The sequence below is a fragment of the Rhinolophus ferrumequinum genome, chromosome 15 (assembly GCF_004115265.2).
Source record: "Rhinolophus ferrumequinum isolate MPI-CBG mRhiFer1 chromosome 15, mRhiFer1_v1.p, whole genome shotgun sequence".
Classification (NCBI taxonomy): domain Eukaryota; kingdom Metazoa; phylum Chordata; class Mammalia; order Chiroptera; family Rhinolophidae; genus Rhinolophus; species Rhinolophus ferrumequinum.
Genome location: NC_046298.1, coordinates 43,990,570 through 44,013,003, shown reverse-complemented (window position 1 = coordinate 44,013,003; position 22,434 = coordinate 43,990,570). Strand labels below are relative to the sequence as shown.

The 22,434-nt window shown below is 53.4% G+C and overlaps 3 protein-coding genes across 3 annotated transcripts in view; all 3 read right to left on the bottom strand.

The window, feature by feature from the left end:
- Window positions 1-356: 356 nt before the first annotated feature.
- Window positions 357-10,087, bottom strand: KCNJ14 (potassium inwardly rectifying channel subfamily J member 14). The gene is made up of 3 exons (XM_033128657.1): window positions 7,695-10,087; window positions 4,197-4,956; window positions 357-2,395 (listed from the first exon to the last, which is right to left on the bottom strand). Exons 2-3 carry the CDS (start codon window positions 4,902-4,904, stop codon window positions 1,838-1,840), a joined length of 1,266 nt encoding a protein of 421 aa, XP_032984548.1. The 5' UTR covers window positions 4,905-4,956; window positions 7,695-10,087; the 3' UTR covers window positions 357-1,837.
- Window positions 10,088-10,095: 8 nt separating this feature from the next.
- Window positions 10,096-16,876, bottom strand: GRWD1 (glutamate rich WD repeat containing 1). Its single transcript, XM_033128656.1, has 7 exons — window positions 16,677-16,876; window positions 16,374-16,491; window positions 15,989-16,148; window positions 12,386-12,599; window positions 12,104-12,246; window positions 11,769-11,966; window positions 10,096-10,746 (listed from the first exon to the last, which is right to left on the bottom strand). Exons 1-7 carry the CDS (start codon window positions 16,861-16,863, stop codon window positions 10,429-10,431), a joined length of 1,338 nt encoding a protein of 445 aa, XP_032984547.1. The 5' UTR covers window positions 16,864-16,876; the 3' UTR covers window positions 10,096-10,428.
- A 1,114-nt stretch (window positions 16,877-17,990) lies between these two features.
- Window positions 17,991-22,434, bottom strand: part of GRIN2D (glutamate ionotropic receptor NMDA type subunit 2D) — a 37,518-nt gene continuing 33,074 nt past the window's right edge. The window contains exons 12-14 of the mRNA XM_033127110.1: window positions 20,883-21,070; window positions 20,466-20,698; window positions 17,991-20,299 (exon numbers count right to left, since the gene is read on the bottom strand). Of these exons, the coding sequence (XP_032983001.1) occupies window positions 18,965-20,299; window positions 20,466-20,698; window positions 20,883-21,070 (1,756 nt within the window). The 3' untranslated portion in view covers window positions 17,991-18,964. The remainder of the gene's footprint in view (window positions 20,300-20,465; window positions 20,699-20,882; window positions 21,071-22,434) is intronic.

Genomic DNA, 22,434 nt, shown 5'->3' with positions numbered 1-22,434 from the left:
CATTCAGAGCTACCTCCTCCTTCTACTGCCCCCCGAAGCTGGACCAGGGAAGAGGTGGTTCCAGCCCACAACCACAGTCCTCACTACCCTTTGCCTGCCCTGTCATTCTGAAATCCAAGTTCAGAGCTGGCCTCCAAGAGCATCTCTGATACCACTTGCCCACGGAAAACTATGTGTTCTAGCACCAGGGAGAGCTGGGAAATCTCTATGACCCGCACCCCCACCCAACCCTCAGTGAATTGAGGAATCATCCTGGTTGAAAGTTCCTTGGAGAAGTTTCAATGCCCCATTTTAATGCCCCAAAGTTCCTTGGAGAAGTTTCAATGCCCCATTTTAATAGATGGGGAAACTGAGGTGAGGAGAGGGGAGTGATTTGCCCTAAGTCACCCAGTACATTGGGGCAGAGTTGGGATTTAGAGCAAAGCTTCCCAATCCTGTAAAGGACTCCATTCGAATTAGCTCAAGCTCCATTTCTAACCCTTCTTTAGGAACCTTTGGAAAAAAATAGATATCAGTATTTATAATATATATAATACACATATGTATAACATCTTTAAGACACAGACATACATCACTAGGTGTAGAATCCAGAGCATTGTAGACTCGCCAGCTTTGGGCCTCTCCCTTCTCTTGCCCAATAACTAGCCCTGTTACCTACAGGGTCTTGCCTGGGCCCTCACCTTCTAAGTCAGCCCAGAAATTCTACCTATCAAGTCCTGAGTCCACCTCCTAGAACTAAGAGCTGATCAGAACTTCCAGGTTTTGCTAATGGACAACTCTGGATCCCTGGAGCCTTGGTTCATTTTGGCATTACAGAACCACAAATAAGTCATCTAGAATCATTAGGATTCTCAACTTCATTGGGCAAACTGGAATCAGTAAATCTCAGACATCTAGAATCGCCACTCCTTCCTTGACTCTGTGATCAATCTCGAGCCACAGAATCTTGGTTCCTTTGGACATTCTAGAATGGCACTTAAAAGAAAAACCCTGTGGATCATTTAGAAGCATTGATTATGCCCTTGCTTCGATGTTCTACAGCTAGTGGTCTGGAAATATCTACTATCAAGAACTCCCAATCTGTCACTTTAGTTCTTCTAGACTCACACTCTCCATTGTTTTGTGCATTCTAGAAATATTACTCTTTAGTTTCTGGAGTAGTTCTTCTCTCTGTAAATCTAGATTCACAGAATCTCAAAATATGGGTTTTCTGGAACCACAGGTCTTTTCTTGACTTTGGTCAAGACATTCCTTGTCTTTGGTCAATCAAGACAGTCTTGAATTCTTGGGGCATTCCATAACTTTCCCTCCTCAGGTGGTCTAGAAAAAATGATTTGCTACTTAGTTGGCTGAGTCTAGAAGTAACAGTCCCTTGAATCTATAGGTCGATCCAGACCTATAAACTTTTTCTCTGTTGCTGCTCTAGAAGTGCTGACTTCCTCCTCCAGAGGTGGTCTATACCATGGATTCCTGACCCTGTTCAACAACCCAAGCCAGCCATATAGAATAATCTGGAACCACCAGCCCTTCCCTCTCAGATGGTCCCGAGTTCTGGATCCCTTAGCTCTGGTGAGACTCAGGAATCAGGCTGATAAAAGGGTCTCAGGAGGGAGCACAAAATGTAGATGAATTAAGATCGAGTGGGTCCATTAGGCATGGCAGAACTTCACCAGCTAATCATTTACCCAGCAGACCTGTCCGTCTTGGAGAACACCTGCCCCCACCCCAGGAGAGGACCTGATCTCTCCATCTTGCTGCCTCTGGGAAGGGGGTACAAATGGGGGGACACCAGCTGACATCACGGGGGCAGGGGCAGCGCCAGCGTTGGTGTGAGTACTCAGGGGCTGGCAGCCACATCTTCTGTCTTCATCTCATCCCCCTCCGTGGCCTCCTCTTCCTCCTCTTCCTCCTGGCAGCAGCTCAGAGCAAGTTCATTCTCATAACAAAATGCAGCCAGAGAGCCGGGGAAGTTAGACTTGGGGCTGTGGGAATCCCGCTCTGCCTGTTCATCCAGCTCCTTGGCACTACAGACCGGTGTCCCTGGGACCTCATAAGTGCGATGGAAGTGGCGATAATCGACCTCATACTGGGAGCCACGCTGGAAGAGGACTGGTTCAAAACGATGGCCCCAGAGCAGCTCACCAGGGAGATAGGAAGAACGACACTGTGTGGTCATAGCTGTGGCCTCAACCATGCCCTCCAGAATGACCACTAGTTCAAAGTCAGCCCGGGCCAGCTCGGCACATCCAAGTTCATACAGAGGACTGGAGGAATCAATCTCATGCACGATGGTAATGGGAGACACAAGGAAGATACGATCAGTGCCACCATCAAAGCCCACATCCACGTCCTGGTGGTCCAGTGGTATGTACTCACCCTCCGGGGTCACTCGAGGCTGTAGCCGAAGGCATGGGTCCAAAGACAGCAGGAAGCATGGAGATGAAAGCAGACGGAGAAGGTAACAGAAACGAATAGCGATGCAGAGAAAGAGGAGAGCAGGGATCGGCAGGGGTAAGGGTAGGGTGAGTATAAGAATTGGGGAAGTGCAAGATGGTGACCCAGAAAGAGAGGAGGACATGGGGGAGGGGACAGAGACCCAGAGAGAGAGAGAGAGAGAGAGAGAGGGACCGAGACCCAGAGATAAACAGAAATGGACAGAGACTCAGAGAGGGTTTAGGGATAAAACCCAAGGAAGAGAAAGACGGGAGAGAGGAAGAGAGGGACAGTGACATTGGCATAGAGCCACAGAAATGAGCAAGGCAGAAACGAAGTTAAAGAAACAGAAGAATGACATCCGACCAGCAATTGGAGAAGGAGAAGAGGGAGAGAAAAATGGCTTTCAATATGTCGCCAGAGAAAGATAAACCAAGAAGACACTCTAGGTCCCACATCCTGTGTTCCACCACTGCTTCAGGCTAGCCCCTGGGCTCCTCGCACACCACCCACCTGCAACTGAACTACAAGCCCTGCACCCCCTTGTGTGTGTGTATATTTGTATATGGTGGGGGTATGTAGTCCCCAGGCCAGGTATTGGCCAGTTCACCCCACCTACCCATTGGTTCCAAACCCACCTCCCAGGCCGTGTCAGTGCCCCACAGACTTCTGGGAGAGACAGTATCCCTCCCGGTATGAATCCTGATGTTTCAGTCAAGCAGGAGACAGAGTTGTGGGGTGGGGACCCATTCTCTTCCAGCTATCTCCCGGAGAGCCCGGTGGCTGCTGGGAGCTGTGGTTCCTACCTACCACCATCCTGTCTTCCCTCTCATTCAGGTCCAATCTCAGTCCAGGGTTAAGTGTCTACTTGGACAAGGGCAACTAGCTACTGCCCCAGAATTTGTTTGGGCAGTTTGACCACAATTCTAGAAACACTACAGTGCCTTTTGCAGAGCATCAGAGGGAGCCACAACTCCAGGAGCCAATGGAAGTTGTAGTTTGGTTTTTTGTTATTTGTTCATTTGTTTTGGTTGAGAAGCTAAACATTCAAGAGTTTCCCACCCCCAGCCCTGTATTACTCCAAGCAGGAGGCTGGTGGGAGAGACAGGACCACTGAGTTGGGGAATGAAATCTCCCACAAAGGCTGCAGGACCCCATGACCAGAGGCCATGGAGACTCGTGTTCCACAGCTCCTTAGGTGTGAGCTGCACCCCAACGTTGGACTTACATCTCCCACAGTCCCACAGGGGCCTGGCTTCAAGTCATAGGCCGCTGGGAATGGTAAACCTGTGGGTTTACACCACCGGCAAAACTACATTATCTCATCAGACCACCACATCGGGGCACTTTCTCTGTTCCCTAGAAGCTTCTGGGAATTGTAGCTCAGAGCCTTTACAGGCCAAGAGTGGTACCTTCAGGTCTAGATTTCCCAGTTCCACAGGGGGCTCATCCTCAAGCTCCAGGAAGCTCTTTATGTTGCAAAATGTCTCAAGACTAGTCCTGCAGGAAGAGCTGGTCACAGACCTCTCTTGGGTTTACAACTCCTACAACTGCTCCGGAACCCAACCCGAGGCCACAAGTCGACGGGAAGGTCCCTGCCCGAGACACTGATGGGAATTGTAGTCCACGCACCCTGCAGGCCCTATGCACACCTGGCTCAAAGGCCTACATCTCCCACAACCCCGCGGAGCTCTCACCCCACCCCGCAAAGGGTCCCTCCCTGCCTCCCCATGCAGTAGCAGGCCACCGCGGTGGCCCCGCACCTGCAGCAGCTGGGCCCGCACGTGGGCCTCGACGAGGTGGCTGCGGCGCAGGTTGCCGACGCGCCACATGAGGCAGAGGCGGCGGTCACGCAGCGCCACGACAGCGTTCTCGCTGAAGACCAGCGTCTCGTTGCGCTTCTTGGGCTTTGCCATTTTGGCCATGACAGCGCCCACGACAAAAGCGTCGAGCACGCAGCCAGCGATACACTGCAGCACCACGGCGGCCACGGCGGCTGGGCACTCCTCGGTGACGCTGCGCACACCGTAGCCGATGGACGTCTGCGTCTCCAGCGCGAATAGGAAGGCGGCCAGGAAGCTGGCCACCTGGGAGAAGCAGGGCGCGGGCGGCGGCGGGGCGGCCAGGTCGCCGTGCAGCGAAGCGATGAGCCAGAAGGCCAGGCCAAAGATCAGCCAGGAGGCAAGGAAGGAGCAGGAGAAGAGCAGACACATCCAGCGCCAGCGCACGTCCACGCACGTGGTGAACAGGTCGCTCAGGTAGCGTGCGCCCTGGCCGCCCAGGTTCACGAAGCGCACGTTGCAGTGCCCATCTTTCTTGACGAAGCGCCCGCGGCGCCTCCTCACTGTCGGTGAGGAAGGCGCCCACCCGTTGCGACACAGCCCTGGCCCGGCCTCCTCGTCATCGCCTGTTGGGCTGTCCCCCGACTCCAGGGCGCCGCTGAGGCGGCGCAGGGCCCTGGCCAGGCCCATTGGGCGGGGGCACCCCCTCCACTTGGCCTAATGGGGGCCGGGCGCCCCGAACCTGCAGTGACAAGATATGGGCAGCAATGTCAGAGGAGTCAGGAATGGGTAGGTTCATTGGCCAGGCATGCTCTGTGGGCCTTAGCGACCTCATCTGGAAAATGTGTGGAAGGATACTCGCCTTGAAAGTCAGAACAGTACAGCATCAACAATGACAGTAATACTTGTAATGACAGGAGATACTTATCACAAACACAATAATCAGAACCAATATTTATACGGTGCCAGGCACTTGTGAGCACTTTACCTGAATTTATGTATTTGAGCCTCACTGCACTTTAGACATTATTATCCCATTTAACAGACGAGGAAACTAAGGTACAGAATATTTAAGTTGTCCAAGGTCACAGCTCAGGAAGCTGGGATTTGAGTGCTAGCAGACTAGTTCTGAGTCCAAACTCATAAGGACTAAGGGGTAACTTCCTGTCAACATGGATTCAGCATGGGAAGATGAAGTGGTGCTCTGAGGTCACCTGTGGTTCAAAAACAGGCTCAGAAAGCACACGCAACAAAAGGGGAAAAAGAGATAAATTGAATTTCATCAAAGTTAACTTTCGTGCTTCAAAGGACACTAACAAGGTGAAAAGAACCCATTAATGGGAGAAAATAATTGTAAATCATATCTAAGAAATTTGTATCTAGAATACATAAAGTACTTTGAACTCAATAATAAAATGACAAACCAATTTAAAAATAGGCAAAGAATCTGAACAGACATTTCTTCAAAAAAGATATGCAAGTAGATGAAAAGATAATCGACACCATTAGCCATCAGGGATGCTAATCAAAACCGCTACACACCGACTTAGAATGGCTATAACAGAAAACCAAAAACAAAAACCAGAAAATAAGTGTTGACAAGGATGTGCAGAAATTGGCACCCTCAACAGTCTGGTAGTTCTTTAAATGGTTAAACAGAGTTGCCATGTGATCCAGCAATTCCACCCCTAAGTATTTCCCAAGAGAAATAAAAGCAAATATCTACACACTTGTGCACAAATGTTCACAGCACAATTATTCACAGTAGTCAAAAGTAGGAAACAATCCAAATGTCCATCAATTGATAAATGGATAAAATGTGGTATATCCACACGTTACGATGGAATACTACCCAGTAATGAAAAGAAATGAAGTTTTGATCTCTGCTACAATATGAACCTTTAAAACATTATGCTACGTGCAAGAATCCAATCACAAAATACTACATGTTGTATACCTACATTCATATGAAATGTCCAGAACGGACATTGAGAAAGTAGACTAGTGGTGCTTAGGACTGAGGAGATTGGGGGATTGGGGAATAATAGAGCCAGAGGACATTGGGGAGATAAAAAATATTCTAAAAATTGTGGTGATGGTTGCACAACTCCATGAATATACTAAAAGCCACTGAATTGTACACTTTCATGTGTGAGTAGCAAGGTATATGAATTATATTTCAATGAAGCTGTTACAAAAAAAAAAAAAAAGGCTCTACCCTGATCCCCAGACCTTGGGCAAGTCTGAGCCTGTTTCCTCAACTGTAAAATGGGGAAATTGGACTTCTTCATCAATGTCAGGTAGGGCCTTCGAGTCACATAGACCCAGGGCCCATTCCTGGCTCAGTTGCTGACCCACTGTGTGCTCTGGGACCACTGGCTTTCTTTTCTGGAGCCTCTATTTACTCATCTGTGGGACAGGGATAAAAAACAGCCACCGTGAAAGGAAGAGATCCAGAAGAAAGACCTTAGGCTTTTGAATCAGGCAATTCTAGGTTGGATCCTGGCTGTGCCACTTAGTAGCCATATGACTGGTGGCAATCACATCCCTTTCTGAGCCTCAGTTCCCCCATCTGTGAAATGGAGGGAATCTCAGCAGTTCAACAGAGTGGAGGAGAGGAGGGAACAAAGGAGGATGGACCTGCAGACCTCATCACCCTCCAGCAGCGGCAGTTAACATCTGGCACTGTGGTGGAGGGACCTCCAGGACCTCTTTGGGCTAGGGATGAAACATTTTGCATTTCGGTTGCATCAATATTTAACAAGCACCTGTGTACTATGTGCCCATGTCAGGCTCTGGGATCCTGGGTTTCTTGGCACAGCCAGGGACACTCCATCTGAGTAGTAGACTGTTTAGTTAAGTTCAATACCAGTGGTTGTTCCCCACCCCCCCAGCTCTGCACCTGCTGTCCATGACCACCCGGACAGCCTGCCACCTGGGGGCTTATTACCCCCATCCCACAGAGGCAAAACTGTGGCTCAGGTCAGAGTGCACTGGGCCTGGCTGTGTCCAGCACCCACGATGTACCCCAATTTTTTTTGCCCTAACTACGCTGGGTTTAGCGATTGTCCTTCCAAAAAGGGGAAACTGAGGCGTCTGAAGGGGAAAGGTTTGAGGTCAGAATCCAGGCTCCAACCTCAATGTATGCAGTTCTCTCCTGCCTGGATGACCCCACTATGTACTAGGTCCCCTCTCAGGAGCCACACACGACAGGTAAGGAGAGGCGGGCTGGCCTCCCACCAACCCAGCCCATCCCGGGGTTGGACCTCCTCGGACCCACTCACCTATCCTAACCACAACCCTGTAGACTTTGCTTTTCACAGGAAAGCAAACTGAGCTGGAGGTCCATCCCTTGGCTCAGGTCCCTCAGCTGCGGAATGGCAAACCCTGGACTCCCATCAGACTTCTTGAGTACCAAAGCCTGAGTGCCAAACCATGGACAACCTTATCAAGCATGCTCCTGTTTCTTGAAACACCTACTATGTCCTGGGCCTCAGGATGAGTTCCTCAGATGTCTGCAGCTTGTCCACTGGACTCCACCAGACCCCGCCGCTCTCCTTGACTGCTCAGGGTGCTGTGAGGTCAAAGTCATTGCCCCGGTTCACAGGTTGGTTCCCCAATCTGTGAACCAGATCAGAGCCTGGCCAGAACAATGTGACGTGGCAGTGGGGTGCCGGTTTGGGTCCTGAGTCTTTCTCAGGACAGCCTCCTAAATCGAGTCCCATACTCAGCCCTGTGAGGCAGATGTGACCGTGTCCATTTCACAAAGCAGACGGGGGGCGGGGAGGCGGCTTCACCTCCAGGGGGCCTTGTTCATCCAACATGGCCCAGCTTGCAGGGCTGGATGCGACTTGGGCTCAGGGCACCCCTTCCCCAGCAAAGGAAGGACGGTGGCAGGCAGAAGGCTCCAGAGCCTGAAGTCCTCCCCTGATCCTCCCCCTGACCTGCGAGAGCAGCTTAATGTTTCCATATAAAGGAGATATGGGGCTTAAGGTGTGTTAACTTCTTGTCAAAGACACTGTCTAATCTGGGGCCAAGAAGCCCCACCCCCAAACCCGACCTCCTTACCCCCAAAGAGAAACACTTTTACACTCTTATCCTGAGACCCTGGGTGTTCCCTCTCCCCCTTACCTCCTAGTGGGGTTTGGGCAGTAGGTCAGAGGGCAGACTGACAGGGGAGGGGTGTGGAGGGCAGACTGCAGAAAGACAAGGGTACAGAGGCCGAAGAGAGGGACGCTGAGAGAGAGCCTGAGAAACAAGGAAGGACAGAGATGGGGGCAGACAGAGACCCAGAGGGAGGAGGATGGAGACCCAGAGAGGGAGGGGCAGCGATGGGGGGGGCGGTACACAGACCAAAAGAAAAAAGGGGACAGCAGCCCCAGGAGAGAGGCACAGAGACCTAAAGGGAGGGGACCAGGACCAGAGAGAGAGGACAGAGGCCCAGGGAGAGGGGGATAGAAACAGGCAGGTGAGGAGCAATTGGAAAAGAGACAAGTTTTAGGAAATGGAAATGCAGGGAAACGGAGTTGCGAAGACAGAGCCCCATGGAGGAGACAGAGATGGGTACGAATGGGAGGCTCTGTTGAGATGGAGGCGGGGAGAGACAGTGAACAAAAGCAGAACATGGAGAGGGGGGCAGGGTTGGAGACACCAAACCTGTGGGGAGACATTTTTCTGGGGCTGCTAGACTCTGTCACTGAGGGTAAGACAGGACCTTCCTGAGGGGGAACAGCAAGGATGGGGGATGTTGGGGCAGAGACGCCCAAGTGAGGAGGATGCGGGTGGGAGGGCTCTGAGCCCCAGGACTCCCGCCCAGGGCCTGAGCGGAGGCACATACCTGTAGGGGCAGCCCTCCCCCATGTCCTCTGCTGGGGGCTCCTCTCTGGGTGCTGAGGGGCTGTCGTCTGTCCTTAGCCCCAGGGGCCTTGTGCCGGGCACCCGACCTGTGTCCCCAGGCGGATCAGAAGCCTGCCGGTGGTGGGGGGGTAAGGGGTGGGGCCAGCTCAGCCGCAGAGGGGGAGCCAGGGAGGATGGCCAGGCAGGCGTCTGGGCCACAGCCCAAGCAGGCTGGAGATGATGGCAGAGTAGAGACACAGAAGGGGGAGGGGGCAGGAAGACAGAGCACGGGGCCAGGAGACACTGGAAGATGGGGATACAAGTGGGGCAGAAAATAATGGGGACACAGATGATGGAACAAAGAAATGGTGAGATCATGGTAAATGGGACGGTGATGGAAGGACAGAAATGGGGGCTCCCCGGTTCCTCCTGAGGTGAAGCCTTAAAGTGTGTGTGGGGGAGGGGGGCACAGGTGAGATACCCTCAAGACCCAGAGTTCCAGATGGAATACAACTTAGGGAAGGCACACCAGGTAGCACCCAATAGGCTGAGGGTTGGAGCGCATGGAGCAGGTGCCCGATTCCTGCTCCTCCACCGTTTCCTCATAGGGAAGTGGCCAGAAGGAAATCTCACACACAGCAGACCTCCCCTGGTCTTTTACTGTCTCTCAGGAGCCCCCGACTTCCCACCACCCACAGCGCCTATCACAGCATAGTGAGGAGGGGACAAGGCCCACGCTGCCCCACTGGGAAGTCTTGGCTAAACCCAGTTGGCAGGAAGACAAGGGGCAAAACCTACTTCCGCGGGAGGAACCCATGTCTCAAATTTGGTCTAGCCATGTAAAGTACTTGCATTCCCTGGGGGGGACCAAGGGACAAAACTGGGTCTTGAGGCAGAGGGAATAAAAGGTCAAAGTGCCACAGCTGACAAAATATCCACGGCACCATGGGCCACACCAGGCCCACGTGAAAAATGGGCCAAGAAAGTCCTCACAGGTGGTGGGGAGGGTCACTGGGCTGAACCAAGTCCCTGGGTGGGAGGTGGGAGGGTCATTGGAGTCAAAGCCAGTGGCTTTAGAGGGTCATGGGTCAAACCAAGTCCTTTGGTTGGAGGTGTCATTATACCAAACCAAGTTGTTTTAGAGTCATGGGTCAAACCATATTCTTTGGTGGGAGGGGTCACTGGACCAAACCAAGTCCTTTCAAAGAATATTAAGTCAAACAGAATCCATCATGGTGGCCAATGGGCCAAACAAAGTCCTTCCTTTGGAGGAGGACTGGTGGTGGTCAGATCTGCTGAGATCTGAATGAGTCCCTTCAGGGAAACCAACTTCAACTTCAGAACCAAGCGCAAGGCCAGACAGATGTGCTGGGCTGTCTCAGACACTAATGGTGCGGAAGACAGTGAAGCCGGACAGGGCGGTGCTGACCAGGACCCCGGGGCACTGAGGGTGCCAGTGCAGCTCCTTCAGGTCTGTCTCGCCCTGGTGCACGAACAGTAGCTGCTGGGGGAGGTCCGCAAGCCCGGGGTCGGTCTCCGCGTCGCCTGCCTCAGGGTCCCGCTCCACTGCCAGGTCCCACTGTGTGATCTGGTTGTCTGCACCCGAGGCTGCGAAGACCCCACTGTCCTGGGGGTGCCACTCAACGGAGGTCACGGGGGCCACATGCTGCTTGAAGGTGGCCACTGGGGAGCCAGACTGTGGAAAGACGGGAGTCAGGGTCTCTGAGCACCTCCGCTTGACTCCTGGGGTGACCCAGGCAGAGTCCCCACCTCTCTCCAGCCTTAGAATTCAACCAGGGCTCCACCCATGAGCCCCCACAAGCCCAGATTCTCTGAAGGGACAGATGGCAAAGTACAGCTGGTAATAAGGGCATACATGTCCCAGGGGCTGCTGGGAACTGTGGTTTCACTTGCAAAGAAGCCCACCCGAGGGGGTGGTTCTCTAAGTGCTCTCCTTGCTGATTCTACGGCCTTAAAGGGGGCAGAAGGATGACTCCCAGGCTCCAGAGGCAGCCGATGCAAAGAATAAAGGCACTTTCCTAAGCAAAGGCGCTGCTGAGGATGGAGACTAATTTAGAGAAGTGGCTCCAAAGTTCCAATGGTCAATCCACTCGGCCATGTGCCCTGACCATATACTGGCCTTGGGGGCTGGACTCCATTCCTAGAAGCTTCTCCAGGGCTGATTCTGGAGAACCCATTACGCTGGAAGGGAGGAAAGGTTCCACCATGGTGGCCCTGGGAAGGCACAGAGCGACATGAAGTGGTCTCTTTGTCCAGAGGCAGGCCAGAAGCAATTTCTCCTGCCCAGAGCCCCTCTCAGCTCTACAAAGTCAACTCGTAGCGAGGCCATAACGTCTGTGTGCTCCTGTCCTTTCTGTGCCTCAGTTTCCTCTCCTGCAGTGAGTGAGCTGGGCTCCATTTATCAGCTGATTCTATAAAATCCATGGCACCCCCACAGGCAGATGGGGGTTGTAGACTCTGCCGCTGCCCAGTCTCTTGTCAGCTCTCCAGCTGGTAGAGCGAGTGACTCCATACCAGCTACAAGCCTTCCTCTTACTGAGCTTGTTTCCTTATCTGTACCCTGAAGGGTCTGGACCCCAATTCAGAGGGCCTTTCCAGCTCTGTGCACAAAACTATCTAAGAGGGAGAACCCACAATTCCTAGTGGCTGCCGGGAGCAGAAGCTTCTCCAGCCCCAGGTGCCCAGCTGGGCAAGTACCTTGAACTGCCGCAGGTCCCAGACCTTGAGGGCCCCATCATCCCCGCCACTGAGCAGGAAGGGCTCCCGGCGGCTCCAGCTGATGACGTTGACGTCCCCATCATGGGCAGTGGCAGTGGTGAGCATGCAGGCCTTGCTGGGGGCTGCCCGGATGTCCCAGATGCGAATGGAGGCATCAGCTGAGCAGGAGGCAAATACCTGGACAAGGCAGAGTCTGAGTGACCCCGGGGTTTCCCCCACTCCTCCCCAGAGACCAGTGGGCCCCTCACTAGGACTTGCCTCCCGCTCCCTCCTCCCCCAAGACCCAGGGGTGCAGGCTCCCAGCCCTCCCTCACTGTGTCCTCGGTCGGGGACCACTGCAGATCTTCCACGGAGCGTGTGTGGCCCACAAACGGCCGCTGGTCCACGTGCCAGGAGCCACCGTCCGTAGGCGTCCAGAGGTGGATGTTCTTCTGACAGTCACCGGTCAGCAGGCGCCCTGGGGAAGGGAGTCAGGAAACTACCTGGTCCCAGCTGGTCATAGCTCACTCCCCAACCTGGAGTCTTAGCACCCACACCTGCTGCAGACTCTGCTCCCTCCCATCTCCCAGGACCAAGTATTCAGCCCCAAGACTCACCAGGCACACGGGGAGACCAGTCAAGAGCAAAGCCCTCGCCCATGTGGCCAGCGAAGGTGAAGATGGGCTTCACGCGGGTCTGCTCATCCCGGAGGAAGGTCGCCAGCGCCTGAGGGTCATCTACCACCTGCAGAAGCCGCCGCAGTGCATACACCTCCACCTGACCCTTCTCTGACCACACCCCTGCCACGGGCTCCTCACCCAGCCACGACACCTGCAGGGGGAAGAAGAAGGGGAAGGGAGGTGAGAGGGACAGCAGGCTCAGGGGGGTGACCATAGCTGCTATCATAGCATCCCTGAGAAGCAGAACTAGGCAGTTCCTCAGAACCCCCCTTCCCAGGGCTGGGACTACAACCCCCAGAAACCTGGGAAAGGATCACAGCCTGCAAGACCCCCTTGGTGCCTGGGACAACTGCCCCTTCTGTGGAAGAGATAGTAATGGTGGGAAAACCACACTCCTCCGTCAAGACTCCTGGGAATAGAGGCTGTAATTCCCACCAGCCCCAGGGAGTGTGTTCAAACTCGTGGTCTCCGAAACCCTCTACACCTTGGAGAGTCACAGGCCTCAGGCCTCAGGTCTCAGGTCTCTCTGGCTCTGTGTATTTGCTCTCTAGGAGCTCCCATTCAGCCTCAGGGTTTCCAGGTGCCCCTAGCCCTGACCTCTCTCTTGAATTCCCGGTTCATGTCACACTGACCATTCAAACTTCACAAGACCAAAGCCAAGCTCCTAATTGTTGATTGCAACCTCCTCCTCCTCCATGGTATTCCCAGTCAGACCCCAAACGGCAAGACTTATTCTCGACTTATTTCTTCTCCCTCACACACTCCACCTATGCTGCTGGTTCCACTGAAAACGCACCACTTCCAACCTCTTCTCACTACTTCTAGTGTTGTCATGCAGGTTACTACTGACGTCATCCTTCCCCTGAATTACTATAAGACTCTCCCGTCCTGGTCTCCTTGCAGCCTATTCTTAACACAGCAGCCAGAGGGATCCCTTTAAAATGAAATGCAAGTCAGATCCCATCTTCCCTCTGCTCTAAACTCTCTAATGGCTCCCAATTTCTCTCCAAGTAAAGGCCAGGTCCTTATAATGGATTACAAGGCCCTAAACAGCCTGTCTCGTCCGTGCACACCCCTAAAATCTCCCCACTCTCCCCACTGCCCATTCTGGTGTAGATGCACTGGTGTCCCCAACTTCCTTCAAAACTCCTCAAACATGGCAAATTCACCCCAGGACTTTTGCACCTGTTTCCCTGGCCTGCAAATCTTTCCCCATCGATATCCTTGGCTTATTCCCTCACTTTCTGTGGGTCTTTGTTCAGATGGCATCTTATCACTGAATACTTCCCTGACCACGCTATTTAAAATAGCAATCCCACCCAGGAATACCCTAACTCCCTTACCTGGCTTTATTTTTCTCTACAACACTTAGCACCTTTGACATGGTACACATTTACTTAGTTTCTTCTTGTTCCTTCCCCCACTAACATGTAAGTTTCATGGAGCCAGAGACCTTTTGCTCCCTGTTAAGTCCCCAGGGTCTAGAACAGTACCTGAACATGGTAATACTTTAAAGGAACACGTAACAAGAACTATGGACCAAGCACTGCTCTAAGTGCTGTTCACATGTCATCTCATTGAATTCACACATCAACCTCCTCAGCAGGTGCTATAAGCCTGATACACAAAAGTAACCCCACAGCCCAGAACAGTTCCTAAGGAATAACAGAAAACATGTATTTCGCACTACAAGCACCTAGAATAACTGTACGTTATTCCATTTTATCCTCACATCAGGTAAGTTTTGTAACTGTCACTGTTTTACAGAAGGGCAGAACAACAAAACAAAATATTTGAAGTGACAGAATCAACCAACATTGGCTATCCTTTTAGTGTGGTGTAACCAAAACTAAAGGAAATACCAACATTCCTGTGGCAGGAAAAGTAGTTCTGTAACATGAATTAAGGCTTTTTTACAAGGAAATCATTCATTGCTTTGTAAGGGTCTAGAATACAGATTTAGAAAAGATGCTGCAATATAGAATTTCAATGATCCTTTTTCATTTATGTTTCATCAAAAACATATTAGTTACATTTTGCTTTGAGTATTGTAAATTTTCCTTTTTTAACAGTGTTGACTGGGGGACAAGACATGTACCCTCTTAGGAGTTAGCATTATGTCACATATCACTATGAGGTCGAATATACCATTCATTTATAAAGTGTGCTTCTAAGTTTTTCTAACGAGGCTATGGGTCACCATACAGATTCTATGACAGATGGTGGCTGTAGATCAGTGACGCTATCACCATTTCCACAGGAACCATTCTTACAAGAACCGCAGAGTACAATTATGTCTTCTCTAAATCTATAAGAATTTTTAATCAGGGCTACAGCACACTTGAATGAGATTTGTCTAACGCAGTTTTGGCTGTTAGGAAATAAACTACATTATTATGAATTTTTTTTAAAGGACCTGTCCCTTATGATAAAATAGCCTAAATAGTTTATAATGTAAAAAACAATTGTTCTAGAAGGAATATACATTTATATTAGGTATAATACGGTTTTCAGTGGATTCTTGGTGGCTCGATGATAATGCATATAAGCTAAGTGAGAAACACTGGTTATGTGAAACACTATAGCCAATTTGGTGACCTTAGTTGAATGCTCTATCTATTCCTTCTCTAGTCCATGTAAAGTCTTCGTGGAAAATGACAAGAGGTGGATCACATATGTGATTACAGCAGATTCAGAAGCTGGCTGGCTGACTGGAAATTAGAACTGCCCAAGAGCAGAGAAAAGGCATATTTTTTTTTTTTTAGGTGAAAACTGATTTACTAACTTGCTTCTTCCTGTACCTGGATCATACATACATAACTAGTTAACAGAAAAAAACTACTATTTCAAATGGGTTAGAGAACTTCAGTTTGTATCTATAGTTGAAATTAAGTCTTAAGTTCTACTTCCCCCCTCCCACCAACTTTTAACTTCAATGAAATTTTGGTAGAAGACAGTATTTGACAGTGTATGTATCCTTCATTAAGGAATCAAAGAATTATATAAGACTCTTGAGTTTACAAAAAAGCTTCTGTATACATTATTTATATAGCAGGCAAATTTAAAACTATGAAAAATTAAAATCCTTTACAGAGATGAATATTGATATTTCACTATGCTAGTTAAGTTTGTTCTTTGTTTGAAACTATCAGGATGGATGATGTAAAGCCATTTCTTCTTAGACAAGTATTTTTTTAGTGAATGCCGTAAGTAGAATTTTGTTTGATAAAGGAAAGGATGGTAAAGTTGATCTGAATTCTTTTCAAACTTGAAGCTGATTAGGATCGATCCCTAAATGAAGCTGTGTTAATGTACTATCATTAGCTAATCTTCAACAGGAAATGGAAATGGAAAGTGTAAAACACGAAAAAAAAAATCCCCATAGCACCTAGTGATAACTAATATATAAAATTATGTACCCGGTGTCTTCGCAAAAGCTGAAGGTCATGAAGAGGTCCCGGTGTGGACATGGCGAGTGGGGGTTGGCAGTGTGAATGTAGGGAGAATGCAGAATAGGTTACCCGGACTCTAGTTACCCACCCGAACTCGGTTGATGCCACCATAGTGGGGCACCATGGCCAGCTCCAGCTGAGGCTTCCGATCCTCTTCATCCTCTTCATCTTCCTCCTCCTCCTCATCGCTGCCCTCTGATGGTGGGGGCTTCGTCCCATGAAGATTGTGCATCCGAAGCATCATTAACCTGGGGAAAGTGTGATGTGACTAAGGCGCTGGATGCCAGGATTCTTGGGAAGAAGGGAGGCTGGAAACCCCAATTTCTGGGCCTGAGGGAGGCAGAAGCTGGAAGCCCTACCTCCTGGGTCCTGGGGAAGGGAGAGCCGGAGAGGCTCAGACTCCTGGATCTTGAGGTTGTAAGAGGCTGGGGACTTGGACTCCTGGTCCTGGGAAAGCCTCAGGTCTCACTCACCTGTTGCTCTGGGCGCTCTCCGCCTGGGTCCCAGCACACAGGTAACATGTAAGAGGAAGCTCTGTCCGATTGTCTCCCAGGTGATCCCGGACTATGTCAAAGCTGAGACAGGGGGCGCCTGGGGAGGGAAGGAGGAGATGGAAAATTGGGATGGCACAGCTGGATCTCAGCCCCCTCCAGTGTGATGTCACTCCTCTTTCAGAATGCCTCTTAAGTTAAAGGCTCAGGACCTGATACCCTCAGGACCCAGGATTCCAGTCCCTTCCTTCGTCAGGTCTCAGGAATCTGGGCGCCCAACCCTACCAGTCTGAGCTCGGTGGTACAGCACGTAGGCCTCCTCGTCCATGACCAGCTCCTCTCCTTCACGCAGCGGCGGTCCCCGGCCGGGCAGGTAGACCTGGGCCGGGCCCTGGGACCCTGTATCGCGGGACTCAGCCTCCATGGGTTCCTCGGTTTCACACGTGCGCCGCCGAGGATCGCGCGCCGCCATTTTCGAAGCCTTGCACCACCGGCGCGAGTTAATAGCGTCACTTCCGGGTTGCGTTTCATCCTTCCCCCCCATCAGTTCGTTGCGCGGTTACCCTGGAAACCTTCTAGTTCACCAATTAGAGAGGGCGGTGGGGAAAGGTCGGGGGCGGGGGGAAGGAGAACTAAGGTAACGGCGTCCTGGTTTAGCTACTTAGGCCTGCGGCGGATACAGACAAACTGCACCCTCCGCGGAGTTGTTGCAAGGCCTCTTGGGAGTTGTAGTTCTGTGGGAGGCCTGTGTTCCCCATCAACTAGAGGAGTTCCGAGCCTCGACTCTATATTCCACCTTTGACTCCCAGCGCTTCTTTCCACTTAATTGATTATTCATGTATACAAATAAGAGCTCTTACTGGCAAGGAGCGTGGGTTTCTGCTCCCTGAGGACCCATAAAGCCTGTTTCATCTTCCCTTCTTTTCATGATGGCTTTAATTTACTTCAAAATGCTTTGTGTAAACAGGATGACATTACGCGTAAGTTAGTCGGTTCAGGCTACCCTCTACGGAGAGTCAATTGCCTAACCAGGACTTCACATTGCAGCAGTGGTCAGCGAGCACTTAATCAGAAAGTCTACCCTCTGGAGGCAGCTATTACAAGTGCTTCAACTGTCTTCATGGCCCATCAACACCAGAGGTTTGGCTAATTGGCATAATGAAATGTTAGAAATAGATTCTCATTGGTGAGATTAACGATATTCAAAATATGTGGATTGGCTGTAATATAATAGACACTCTCTTCGCTTGCATGAACAGGATATTAAGACTCTAGCAAGCCTCGTTGCCTGTAGCCATAGAAATGGGACCCTAGACTTGATCCTACAATGTTTTGATCCTGTATCTTTCTTGAGTTCTCTGTCCCCCGTATCTCTAGGTCTCTGTCCACCCCCACCCTTCTCAGCCTCTCTCTTCTTAGAGTCCTTTGTCACCGCCTCTTCCTGGGTTTTTGTCTCCCACCTCCCTCCAGGGTCTCTGTTCTCGTTCTAGTTCTCTTTCTGCCCTCTTCCTCTGTGGGACTTTTCTCAGTTTCAATTTCCTCCAGAGAAGTTTTTTTTGGGGGGGGGCGGGGGCTAAGAGACAGACACGGAGCTCACACTTGACGAGGCATAAAAACATGGTTTATTCCAAACACTGCAATGTGGAACAGGAAAGTGGGAAGGGTGTTTGGTGGTGAGTGTGAATTCCCAGACCCTCCCCTCCACGACCCAGCTCCAGACCCTGCTGGAGATCTGGGAAGAGGAGGCTTTGGGGGGAGGGGTCTGCTGGGTCATTTCTGAGGGGTCATAAATAAGGGTTGGAGTTGGAGAGGATGTGTTTGGTGGCACCTGGGGCTGGTAGTGAGGTGCGACAGGGTGGGAAGTTCTGGCCCCTGGAGGTTGGGGCGGGGGAGGCGGGGCTTCCGTTGGGGGGCGTGTCCTAGGTCAAAATTGGGAAAAGCAACCAAAGGTGGAAAAGGAGGTGGTGTCCCAGTTTGACGTCAAGGGTCAGTCTAGTCGGTGTAAAGTCTGGGGTTCGGGTCACAGTATGGGGTCAGGGGTCACAGTCTGGGGTCGGATGACCATTTGTAGGGATCAGAAGTCACAGTCTGGGGTCAGGGATTTTTGTATGGCGGGGCCAAGGTCTAGGGTCACAGTTTGGCGAACGCGTCTCACAGTTTTGAGTCCAGATGGGTGAAAGGTTAAAAACAGGCTTCCCCGGGGGCGTGGCTGGGGCCGGGGAGCTGCACAGTGATGTGGGGGCCACGGCCCCGGGCGTGGGGGTGGGGTGTGACCCCCCCCACCTCCCGCCCTATCTGGTGACGTTAAAAAGCCCTTGTCGGGTTTTAAAAAAAGTCCAGTGGGCTCCGAGATCCCCGCCCCCTCGCTTTCAGGCTGGGTGAGATTTGGGGGACCAAATCCCGTCCGGCTCGCGGTGCCCCCAAAGCGAGGGGGCGCAGGACACTGCTCCAGGCGGGGTCCGGCGTGTTCCACTTTTTTCCTTCCCACCCCACGAAGGTCCTGTCCGCTGCGCGTGCCCCCTCGGGCCGTGGCCTGCGCTGACCGAGGGGGCGGTGGGGCTCCAGGGGCCGCGTCATACCTCGGACTCGAGGCTGGAGAAGTGTGCCGAGCCCCGGCGGGTCCCCAGGTCCCCGCCCCGGTGTCTCCGGTGGGACGCGGGGGGCAGCGGCGGCCCCCAGTGCGCGGCGTGAGGGCACCTGCGCGCGTGGCGGGAGGGCCCGGTGAGCCGGCGCGCGGGGGCGGCGCGGGGACACGAGCTGAGGTCCTCCAGCGAGCGCGAGGTGGGCGCGGGCGGCGGGAGGTCCCAGGCCCCGGCGGCGCGCCGGTGCCGATGGTGGTGAGGAGCGGGGGCAGCGGGGACGCGGTGCGAGGCTCGAGGGCGGTGCGGATGTGGATGCGGTCGAGGGCAACCGCAGCGGGCTCGGCGCCGGGGCGGGGGCCCAGCGGCCCAGGGAGGGGGCGGCGGCGGGGGCGCCCACCAGCCGCCGTCCAGGCCGTCGTGCGAGTAGCTGAGGTGGCGCGGCGGCGGCAGCAGCTCCAGGCTGGCGCAGTGCCGGCAGTGCCAGGCTGCCGGGCCGCTGCGCGGGGGCAGGTAGTCCCAGCTGCCGGCGCGCCAGCCCCCGAGCTTGTCGACCGACCAGTAGCGGCCGGGCGGCGGCCCCAGGCGCTCCGCGTATGGGTAGGGGAAGTCGGCGAACCACCAGGGCTCCAGGCCGCCCAGCGACGCGCCGCCCAGGCTCTCCGAGTCCTCCGAGTCCGACGGCGACGGCTCGAGGTCGAGGTACGGGCAGGGGGGCGGCGCGGCGCGGCACGGTGGGGGCGCAGCCTGGGCCCCGCCTCCCGCGCCGCCCGCGCCGCCCGTGCCGGTCCCCAGAAGGGGCTGGCTCTCGGGGTCGGAGCGGGGCCAGCGTGCGGGCGCCGGCGGGCTCTCGTCCTCGAAGGCCAGGCGGCAGAGCGGCGGCCCGACGGCGGTGGCCGCGGCTGCAGGGGGCGCGGGCGGCGACGGGAAGCCGGAGAAGGCACCGGCTGAGGGCTCGGTCGGCTCTTTGTCGCGCACGATGGCGAAGTAGGAGGGCGGCGGCTTCTGCGGGGGTTGTGCGGCGGGCGGGGACAGCGGGCGAGCGGCCGCGCCCCGGGGCGCCGCGCGTGCCTCCCCCACGCCCAGGCCCTGCGGCTCGATGGGGCCGTAGTAGCGGTGGAAGCCATCAGCCAGGCCCGCGCCCCCGGATGGCCCCGCGGCTTTGGCGCGGCGCCAGCGGTCCACGGCGGCGCGCTCACGGGGCACGAAGGGCGCGGGGCCGGGCGCGGGCCGCGCCGCCGGGTACGCTGGGCTTGGCAGTGGCTGTGGGGGCGGCGGGTTCTTGGTGGGCGGCGGGGCGGCCTCGGCGCTGCAGCAGCTGTACATGCCCTGCGGGGGCCGCGGGAGAGACGGGGGTCAGCGCGCGAGGCCCGGGACCACCTGCCTTTCGCGTCCCTCCCTCTTCTCCCGCACCTCGACCCGGGCCTGCATCCCTAGGAACCCCTCCCTGCCTGTTTCTCCCCATCCCACCCTTTCCTCCCTGTCTCTCCGGTACCCTGGAGAAGGCCAGGAGGAAGTCCATGCGGTGGGTGGGCCCCAGGCAGTGCCGCAGGCGCCAGTACACCAGGTGCTCCCAGGCGAAGACCAGCAGGGAGAGGCCCATGGCTACCAGAAGCATGTAGAAGACACCAGCCATGTTGTCGATATCCAGCTTGCTGCTCATCACCTCGATTTTGTCGTTGTGGCAGATCCCAGAGAGCCACAGACGCTCCAGCATCTCGATTTCATCTGGGGAAAGGCGGGAATTAGAGGTCACCTTCTGCGGGCACCCCTCGAAGACCCTCTTCTCTGATATAGGAGTCTAGGCCCCCAGCCGCCTCCTCCCTCAGACCGTGGTGTCCTGATCCACATCCCCTCCTTCCCTGGGACTCAGGGCTCCCCCCTCCCCCCTCCCCCACCCCTGCAGCCGCACCATCCCCCAGGAACTGCAGCAGTGCCAGGTCGATGGGCCGTTTCCAGCGGGAGCCCTTGTGCAGGGCGATGCCATAGCCTGTGGTGGCAAAGACCTTGCCAGAGCCGATGGTGACGAGCTTGCAGCCCTCATCCTTGCGGGCCATGTAGTTAAGCACAGCTGCATCATAGATGAAGGCGTCCAGCTTCCTGGGGCCCAGTGCAAGAAGAGCATTGTCAGTCCCACCCAGATGCCCTCATGGCCCAGCCCGGAACCCCTGTCACCCCTATCCTCCAACTGCTCCAGTTGTTAACTAGTGGTGAACTCTTGAGCAAGCCACTGCACCTCTTTGTGCCTCAGTTTCAACATCTGGAAAATGGGGATAACAGTTATACTTCCCTTCGGGTTGTTGCAAAGGTTAGATAGCGCTTGGCACAGAGAAAGTGCTGGCTAAATGTTGGCTGTGATGGTTAATGAAATAATCACTAGTTTAATCTTCTCTGGAGCCCTCTAAAGGAGTCCTATATACTTCTCCATTTTAAAGACAAGGTCTGAGGCTCAGAAAGGGAAACATACAATAATAATGCTAGTGACCACTTAAATTGTGCCAGGCAGTGTCCCCCTACTGTATAGTGATTTAATAGTGATTTAATCCTCACAACATTCCTATGAGGTAGAAACTATTATCTCCATTATTCCGACCGGGAAACGCAGGCCCAGACACACCATCTTAATTTGCTTGCATTCTCCCACGAGGCCCTCATTTCTAAAACTTGGTGGGAAGATGGGCCAGGACGTGGACTCAGTTCTCACAGATGGATTACATGGTGGCACTTGCCGCATGTCACTTCCTCTGCAATTGCTGCCATTTTACACTTATTTCTGTGATTGTTTGGTTCAGCCACTTCCACTAGACTGCAAACCCCATGAGGGCAGTGTCTGAGTCCATCTAGTTCCAAGCTGTGACCCAGCACAGGTTCTGCAGATACAAGGTGGTCGTAAAGATTTGCAGAATAGGGGTGGATGGGTGGCTCAGTTGGTTAGAGCACGAGCTCTGGGCAACAGGGCTGCCGGTTCGATTCCCAACTGGGCCAGCGAGCTGCGCCCTCTGCAACTAGAATGAAGTGAATGAGCTGCCGCTGAGCTCCCGGGTGGCCAGATGGCTCAGTTGGTTGGAGCGTGGGCTCAACTACAAGGTAGCCGGTTCGACTCCCGCAAGGGATGGTGGGCTGCACCCCCTGCAACTAACAATGGTGACTGGACCTGGAGCTGAGCTGCGCCCTCCACAACTAAGACTGAAAGGACAACAACTTGACTTGGATGGAGCTGATGAGTCCTGGGAAAAACACACTACTGTTCCCCAATAGAAAGTCCTGGAAATACACATTGTTCCCCAATAAAGTCCTGTTCCCCTTCCCCAATAAAATCTTTTAAAAAATTTGCAGAATGAATGAGTGAATAAATGAATCCACACCACAGAACACTATGTAACTAGTCTATGAAATAAGATAAATGTTTATGATCTGACGTGAAGATGTCCAGGATGTATTAATAATAATTAAAAAACTAGTCC

Coding starts and splice junctions, on each gene's coding strand:
- KCNJ14 (XM_033128657.1), bottom strand. CDS start 4,904: ATGGGCCTGGCCAGGGCCCTGCGCCGCCTCAGCGGCGCCCTGGAGTCG. Junction 2,396..4,196: donor TGCGGGCCCAGCTGCTGCAG/GTGCGGGGCCAC, acceptor CTTCGGCTACAG/CCTCGAGTGACCCCGGAGGG.
- GRWD1 (XM_033128656.1), bottom strand. CDS start 16,863: ATGGCGGCGCGCGATCCTCGGCGGCGCACGTGTGAAACCGAGGAACCC. Junction 12,600..15,988: donor GTGGCATCAACCGAGTTCGG/GTGGGTAACTAG, acceptor TTCCCCCTGCAG/GTGTCGTGGCTGGGTGAGGA. Junction 12,247..12,385: donor CTGGTCTCCCCGTGTGCCTG/GTGAGTCTTGGG, acceptor TCCCTTCCCCAG/GGCGCCTGCTGACCGGTGAC.